The sequence below is a fragment of the Telopea speciosissima genome, chromosome 11 (assembly GCF_018873765.1).
Source record: "Telopea speciosissima isolate NSW1024214 ecotype Mountain lineage chromosome 11, Tspe_v1, whole genome shotgun sequence".
In the NCBI taxonomy this organism is placed as follows: domain Eukaryota; kingdom Viridiplantae; phylum Streptophyta; class Magnoliopsida; order Proteales; family Proteaceae; genus Telopea; species Telopea speciosissima.
Genome location: NC_057926.1, coordinates 11,222,578 through 11,231,796, shown reverse-complemented (window position 1 = coordinate 11,231,796; position 9,219 = coordinate 11,222,578). Strand labels below are relative to the sequence as shown.

General features: G+C 41.2%; 1 protein-coding gene across 1 annotated transcript; it reads right to left on the bottom strand.

The window, feature by feature from the left end:
- Nucleotides 1-8,512: 8,512 nt before the first annotated feature.
- LOC122644781 lies at nt 8,513-9,016 on the bottom strand. The gene has a single exon (XM_043838165.1). The coding sequence runs from the start codon at nt 9,014-9,016 to the stop codon at nt 8,513-8,515; it is 504 nt and encodes a 167-aa protein (XP_043694100.1).
- Nucleotides 9,017-9,219: the final 203 nt, after the last annotated feature.

The window sequence follows — 9,219 nt, the reverse complement described above, 5'->3', positions numbered from 1 at the left end:
CAAATATCTTTTTTCAAGCAGGTACCAAGACAAAGAGAAACTTAGCATAATAATAGTAAAAATAGACCAAAAATGAAAAAAAAGTTTTGATAATAAAAAAAGATAGAGTTACTTACCTGAGGTTCAGCGTAGGATTCTTCCGGGTTACAGACAGAATAGGCAGGGATTGTTGGTTGCAGAGTAGGAGCAGAGGACAAGTCATCCAGTTTAGAAATAGAAACGGCAAAAATCCAGTCATGGAGCATAGCAAGGAGCAGCTGGGGGGTAGAGGACAGTTCCAGAACTTGTGAAAGGGAATCTTTGATCTTTTCAAAATCAGATGATACTCTAGAGGGCTAATCGGGGAAGGTGAGCTTTCTTTTCTTTGAAATGGGGAGGACACTCGGATTTCCCACAAGAGTACCCGAAGAACATGCTTGCTGAGAAACTTGTTTGCCAGAACACCCCACACTAGTGATAACAGTGTTGTGGAAAAAAATTGTTTCTGATGCCTAGTGTATCACCATCGTAGGAGCAGAGGCGGGTATGGAAGCTGGCACAAAAATCGGACTCATAGAATCTAAGAGATTCCACTGCATCTCTTCTGCCACAGAGAAAACATTGGAGTGGGTCTATGCTTGCACTGTATTCAGCTTTGGTAGATTCTTAGAGTCAAAAGTTCTAGTTGAATCCTAGCGGGTAAAAGTGGGATGTACTGCTGGGACCGAGACAGAAGAGTCCTCAACCAAAGCCTGATGTACAGGGGCCTTGTCCATAGATTTCCCCCCCCCTCATAGGACACATCCATTGCTAACGATGACTGTGCTTCCCTCATATTACTTTGCTGATTGGGTACTGAGAGTACATTGACTTGTATTGGGAGGACCAAAACCCCATAGGAAGCAGATTAGGATCAGGTGCCCCCTTCAGGAATGGGCAGTGAAGTATGTCATGGCATATTCGCCCACAACATTCACAGAAAAGCAACAACTCATAGCAAATCTCCACAGGGTGGCCAACACCAAGTTCGTCCCGAATTTTGGAAGATATGCTGACAGAACGTCGTTTCTTGAAAGAAATTTTCACTCTTGTTGTTCCCCTTGGAAGACCCAACTCAAAGAAATTCAGTTGCACATCAATTGCTTTCCAAGCGCATGAAATGGCCTATCGAACCGAAGCGATAGTGAAGCACTTTTCAGGGATGCCATGGACTTGAGCCCAAATTTGAACAGACTCTCTCTCTAAACGAAAATAAGGGTCATTAGGAGGGTGTTGAACCACCAAGGGGCCAGCTTCAAGATCAAATCGCGTTGTGCAAATGATTGACATTCTGCCGAGAAACATGCTTTTTTAAAACATCTAATGGAAAGCACACCAAGAGGTTTCCACAGGAGGCCCAAAAAGTTCCCAAGGACCTCCCGCTGGGGCTTAGGAAAGCCCATAGTGAAACCATGGAGGGAGCGTAGATCAGCATCTGGAGCATCAGGGGGGCAAGTATTAACCGCCGAAATCCAAGTGTAACCGGGCAGCGCTTCACTGTGATGTCTATTGCCCTGATCGCTGCATCGATCAGAAGCCCAGTGATAGGGGTGAAGTGAGAATTTGAGTGTCGGGAAGACATCCGAAGGAGTCAAAAGACCTCAGAGAAGCAGAGCTCTAGAAGAGCAAAGCGAGACTCAATACACAGCCTCGGGCTGCAAAAATCAGAGGGGTTAGATGGGAAGCAGAAAGGGCGTAAGAGAAAGTGGGATGTGGGGTGAAAAGGGGGTAGAAGAAATACCGGGAAGAAAGGTAAAATGAGGGTCCGATGCTTAGAGGTCGCCAGTGACCCTTCAAAAATCCAAAACGCCGTTCCCCAAGGGAAACCCTAGAACCTGTTTAACGTACCAGACAAGATAAAACTAGTAGGAAAGGAAAAAAAAAAACGAATTTGAAAGGATTAACAAAAGGGAGGGGAAGGGAGAGGTGATTTATTGATTAATAGCATTGGGAAGAGGGAAGCGTGACGTGGAGAAGAAGTGGAATTCACATGACATGTTGCCTTCAAATTAAAGGAACTAGTGAGGTTGTTTGTTGTTGAGTAAATAAATCAATAAATATACTAATTAAATAAGTTATAGTAATTCTTTCTTGTAACTCACAAAAAAAGTAAATTCTAATTTGACAATCTTACCTTCAAGGCATGATATTTCTCTTTCTCTCCAATGCAATTTCATTGGATAATTGATGAATAATCATCTTGCCTTTCTAAGAGTAATTAACTTTTAGATTAGATGGGATAATAATCTAAATTAATCTTTGAGTAAATATCATCCCCCTCCCCTCTATGTATCCATAATATAAAATCTCTCTCCCAAGTTTTGAATGATGATAATGCCCTTCCCTACTTTTGAAAGATTTTGTTTAACCGTACCCTAAGTGGCTAACGGTATTAAGACAACAGTTCAAAAGATGATATTACCCTTCAATTGCAATAAATAAAAAAAAAAAAAGCAAAAGCCGTTAATTGGCTAACCTCTTACTTTGTTTGTTTGTTTTTTTTTTTTTTTTTTTGGTTTCTTCTTATTCTTCTTCCTCTACAATCAATGACCGAACCCATCTAACTACCTCAGCCACCAAATCCTCGACGACTTCTCCTTCATCTCTCATCTTCTCCGTTTTCTAATTTAAAACCCAACTCAAACCTCCAAACTCCGTGGTTGCCACCAACCAAACCCTGTTCTTCCCCTCTACTTCTTTTCTTTTTCTTCTTCTTAAATACCCTAAACCTGTAAGACCATCTCTATGGATTAAATAGGTAATTCCAAAACATTCTACATCATCCATTGTGGCAATAAGGGAGTCTACTACCAAAACGGCAATGCAATCAATTTCCTCTCCCTTCCCAAAAATCTCCTTACCACACAACAGCCTTCAGTTTTTCTAAGCTTTCATGATTTCCTATTATTGCAGAATCCACAAGATGCAAGAGTAGTTCTGGGGAAACGTTTGGCATAATAGATTTAGGCTGAGGTTTTGTGGGTGATGCAACAGGCGAAGAATACCCAGTTTCTCCATAGAAACCAGAGGACGAATCGAAACTAGCTGCAGACAAGGATTGCTTGAGGCCAGGCCCATCTCTTCTCTGTGAGGTAGGACTACAAGAAGGTTGAACTTGCATGTCAATAACTACAAAAGTGTCCAATGCCCCTGCTTTTCCAGTAGAAGATTCCAAGGCTGCCTCATTTGTAGATAACTGGCTCACATTATCTGAATTAGAAGATCGAACTGAATCCACATTACCCAAAGAATCCAGCACATTCTTCTCTTGGTCTTTCAAAGACACTGGCTCAAACTGGTCCTCTCCGTCCCCTGTTCTGCCCCAATCTTCAACAGCTGTGACTGTACTCATAGATTTTAATCCTTGCAAAACGTGATCATTTTCCAGCTCAGCCTCATAATCAGTTGCAATATGCTTGGAGGGCAATTCTCTTCCAATTTTCAGGTAAATCCGGGACAGTCTTCGACCGGCGAATCTCAGCCTCAATCACATGGGTTCACAGAAGAGAATTCGAACGAAGAAGTTCTTCGATTCAATTAGGTTTTTTATTATTAGGGAGGGTAATCTTGGAATATCACACTATATAGGGTATATTCAAGTTTAAGGCTACGTTTGGTAACGGTCTGAACAAAGAACACCCATTTTGGACAAAAATGTTCTTTGGCATTTTTGGTCTGGAACGACGTTTTGTGACCGAAAATGACCGTTTGGTAACGGTCTGAAGAACGTGTTCAAAACGAAAAATGGTGTTTGATAAAACCTGTTCTTCCAAATTTGATTTTAATTACAATAATGCCATTTTCTTCTAAATTATACCAAAAAATACTTGTAAAATCATTTTCTCTCTTACCAACCTTCGCATAAAATTAAAATATTTCAATAACATAACTAAAATAATTATAAAAATATGTCAAATTTCAAAGATGCTATTAAAAATAGGGTTCTTGTGTGGATTGGTGTCATAACTCATAACTGACTATGCTATGAACATTTGAATAAAAAAGGCCTTGGAGGATACGAACCACCATCCCCTTGGAACATCCTCATGTTCTAAGTGCTCTACCAATTTGAGCTAAAGACCCATCAAGTAGTATTCAATCAGTGAAGACAAAAGGGTATTTTAGCAGCTAAGATGAACCAGGGAAAGAAGCACTCAATAGATGAATTTGGCTTTAGGTTCTAAGCACACAATAGATCAAAGAAGCACACAACAGATTGATGACTCTGTAGAAACCCATGTAAATCTAACACCCGCAACTCTCTATCTATCTTCAACTTTAGAGAGAGAGAGAGAGAGAGAGAGAGATAGAACTGAATACCAAGAAATCCAAGGTTGTATTTTGTACCCATTACTCAAAAAACCCCAAAGTAGCTCCTACAAAATCACCTAATTCTTGACTAGCTACCTAAAACAAGTTCTAAATAGTTGTTGCATGCCCGCTGGTCTAACAGACTAAACCCCAAAGTATGCTGAAAAACCAATATGAAAGAGGTGCAATTGGCTACTCTATCCCAAATCCAAAGCCAAATTCCATGCTTTGTTACCACCTTATAATAACCCAAACTTGATAAGGTAACTACTTCCCTAGCACATGCTAAGAGGAGAGTCCCTAACTGACCAAATAATGTAATAATAAAAGAAATAATAAATGGAGAAGAATTTTGAAAATATGAGAATATTGTTCTTACTCTATTGACGAGAGTCAGAATACAGAGATGGCTAAATAGCCTTACACCATATACAGGTTAGGAAACAACCTATAATCATGCCCTTTGACTAGGCCTACATATAAGGATCTAATCTAATCAAGGTTACACAAGGTAAGAGTTACAGCAAGGATAAGGATTATAATTACAAAGATCTGTTACAGCTATACACAGGACGTTGGATCGAGAATTGTGGCCCAATCTTTGCGATGCTGCAATTTTTCCAATACCCCCCCCCCCCCCCACAAATTGGAGGGGGTTGAAAGAGAGGAATCCCACCCAACTTGCATGTCAATGTGTGAAAATGATCCTTGCCTAACGGTTTGGTGAAGACATCCGCTAGTTGATTTGATGTGTGGAGATGAGCCATGCAAATGAGGCCACGTTGTATCAATGAAGTGACAGTCAAGCTCGATAAGTTTAGTTCGTTCGTGAAAGACGGAATTTGCAGCAATGTGGAGAGCAGCCTCATTGTCACAATAAAGAGTCACCGGCTGAGACGGGGGAAGCCCAAATCAGCAAGAAGATAGGTGAGCCAATGAAGTTCACATGAAGCGTGGGCCATTGCCCGGTATTCAGATTCAGTGGAAGATTGAGAAACAGTAGTTTGTTTCTTGGAGCGCCAAGAAATGGGACTATCACCAAGCATAATGCAGTAACCACACGTGGAGCGACAAGTCATTGAACAACTTGCCCAATCAGAATCTAAGAAAGCTCATACAACAATGGAGCTTGATGCTGACAAGAATATACCATGACATGGGCTTTGTTTTAAATAGCATAGAACACGCAAGGCAGCATCAAGATGAGAAGTCCTTGGAGCTTGCATGAATTGACTTAGGAGTTGGACCAAATAAGATATATCGGGTCTTGTGAGGTAAAGTAGTCGACCAACAAGACAGTAGAACAGAGCTGGATCCGATAAAGGGTCACCATCAGTGAGGTTAAGTTTGAGGTGTTGTTCCATTGGAGTGGGAGAAGGGAGACATGTTGTCATGCCCATATCACTTAATATGTCCAAAGTGTATTTCCTCTGACATAAGAAGATGCCGGAGGATGTTCGAGTAACCTCAACACCCAAAAAATATTGCAAGGGCCCCAAATCTTTAATATGAAAGGTGTTGTGAGGATTAGCCTTTAAAGAGGAGATGTCATCAAAGGCATCACAAGTGATTAAGAGATCATCGACATAAATCAAGACAAATGTAGAGCCGGAGGCAGTGCTTTTGGTAAATAGAGAATGATCAGCCACTGTAGACAATTTAGCAAACCAGTTTCTGCTAGCCTGCTTAAGACCATAAAGCGATTTATGAAGGCGGAAAACACGACTATCACCCTTCTTACAATAACTAGGAGGGAGAGTCATGTCAACTTCTTCTTGTAAATCACTGTGCAAAAAGGCATTGTTGACATCTAATTGATGAAGAGACCAGCCTTTAATCGCAGCTATAGCCAATAGACAATGAACAGTAGTGAGCTTAGCTACTGGAGCAAATGTCTCATGATAATCCAACCCTTCTATTTGGGTAAATCCTTTTGCCACAAGGCGACCCTTGTAGCGTTCAACCGTACCATCACAATAGAATTTTACCCGTTAGACCCACTTACATCCAATCGGCCTCTTATGAGAGGGTATGGTTGTAATGGTCCAGGTCCTATTGCGTTCAAGAGCTGTAATTTCAGTAGCCATTGCATCACACCATTTTGGATCCTTGACAGCATGGGCAAAAGATGTTGGCTCAACAGCGGAGACAACAGAAGTGAGAAAAACAACAAAATCATGAGAGAGATTGTCATATGTTAAAAATTGAGAAATGGGATGAGTGATACCTGGACGAGAACGCGATGTGGAGGTAGTATCCGCGATGGCATTGTGGCAGACATAATCTTGTAAATAGGTGGGGGGATGATGGGAACGCTGGGCATAAAGGTCAGAAGAGGTGGTATCATTGGAGGTGGTGATGGCAGGGACATGTTGGCTTGGGACGGATGAAGAAAGAGGGTCAGTGATAGGGGTAGGTGTGTCCTCATCTGGTGGAGGAGGTATGTTAGGCATAACAGGAGGAGGGACATCAATAATGTCAAAAAGTGTAGCAAATGTGTCAGGGATTGGGGTAGGTAAACCTAGAGTCAAAGAAGAAGGGGACGACACATCTTGGAATGGATCAAAAGATGGTTTCATGGAAGATGACATCTCGAGATGTATAAATGGTTTTAGTTGCTATGTCCCAACTTATGCCGATTTGGGGAATGGTTGTGAGCAAAAACAAGACAACCAAAAATCTGCAAATGCTCATAAGATGGTTGGGCATGTAAGAGCAATTCATGAGGAGACTTCGCTAAGAGAACCATGGGACATTTATTGACCCCATAGGCCGTTGTAAGAATACATTACCCCCAAAAATTGAGTGGTAGGTGGCTTTGAAATCGCAATGCACGGGTAACTTCAAGGAGATGCCGATGCTTGCGTTCAACAACTCCATTCTGCTGTGGAGACATAACTAGTTTGGTGGATGAGTCCAAGAGTACGAAAGGTTTGTTGGGTTCTTTATCAAGAAATTCAAGCCCATTATCACTACGAATGGTTTTAACTTTGTGATTGTATTGAGTAGTAACAAGGGCCAAGAAGGCATGTAAATGTGCCATGATTTCAGATTCATATCACATCAAATATAATCATGTGCATAGAGTGTAATCATCAATAATTTTTAAAAAATATTGTGCACCAGAATGACTAGAAACATGAAATTTACCCCAAATATCACAACTAATGAGTTCAAAAGGAGTGGTGCTACAGGTAGTGCTAGTGGGAAAGGAGGAGCGTGAATGTTTAGCTAAAGGGCAAATGATACAAATATCATTAGAAAAAGTAATAGAGGGATGAATCTTTGTGATGCTCTGTAACCGCAAGTTTGAGGGATGCCCGAGTCTCCAATGCCATTTATCAATGTGAGGGGAAGTGGTATGAAGGGAAGTGGGATTGGAGAGATAATAGAGGCTATCATGTACATGTCCCAGTCCAATCGTGTTCTTTGTGCATAGGTCCTGAAAAATACAAAAATGAGGGAAGAAAGTTACAAAACAATTGAGAGATTTGGTAATTTTTCAAGTTAAATTTGAATGAACGAACATGTAACACATTGGTGAGATGAAAATCATCAGAAAATGACATGGATCCAACGTGTGTTACAGGGACCCGAGACCCATCTGGAAGCTGGACGCTCATGGTACTGGTATTAGTTGGAGAAGAAAAATGTTTAGAGGAGCAAATATGCTCGTTAGCCCCTAAATCAAGAACCCAATCGCCGGTGGAAGGAGCCATAGAAGTAAGAGCAATACCTGTGAGAATTACAGATTGAGTGTGGCTACCTTGCTGTAAAATGGCAAGGATCTGAGCTTATTGTTCAGCAGAGATGGGAGGGCTGCTAGGACTAGCAGAGGAGGTGGGCGATTGATGTAGCTCAGCCTGAAGACCTTTGAGTTGTGCGCCCTTTTTCGGTGGAAAACCGTGTATTTTGTAACACGTGGCTATAGTATGCCCATCACGATTACAATAATTCTAATGAGGTACGGCTCCATCAGTGCCTTTCTTTGGAGGGTAACAATGGATCTTATAGCATGTAGTAATAGTATGGCCATCCATGTTACAATGGTCACAGTGGGGACGCTCTTTCTGCCCATGTGTGGATCTATTTACATGCTTTGAAGCATTAAAAGCTAAAGTCGAAGCCTCTGGGTATAAAAAGCAAAACAAATCTCACGTGGTTTCTCTTCTTGGAGTACTAATCAGTACAATTTTTCAATTGGTGGTAATGGATCTTGGAGAAGAAGATGACTTCTCAATGACGGAAAAGATTCATGGAGATCTTGGAGAAATTTCATACCTTGGTTCTGTTGTAGGAATGCAAGTAGCTTTGTGGAAGATCCACAATGACAAGCCGACAAGGCAACATAGGAAGATAACTTGTCCCATAGTGCTTTGAGTTTGGAAAAATAAGCAAACACATTCAACTTGTCCTGCTTCCAATCTGCGATTTCCTGCTTGATCCGATAGATCTTAGTTGTATTGGGTTGTAAAAAATGATTCTCCAGATCTGTCCATATTTCATGGGCAGTCTCAGCATAGATAACACTGGAAGCAATTTCAGTTGCAATAGAGTGAAGCAACCAGGAGGTCACCATATCATACACCCGAACCCATTGTGCAAAATTCACTGATATCAAGTTGGGTGCTGGTATTGATCCATCTACAAACCCCAACTTATTCTTTGCTCTCAAGGCCATGCACATGGCTCGAACCTAAGTACTGAAGTTATATCCATTCAAAGGTGGAGAAACAAGAACAATAGATGGGTTATCAGAATGATGAAGATAATATGGATTGGCAAAAGGGTCAGGCATTGATGTATTTGCAGAATCCCCCATCATGGAGACAGAGAGAGTGAGTGAAAGGATCAGAGGCATGAAAGAATACCTCCCAAGGATAGCTCTGT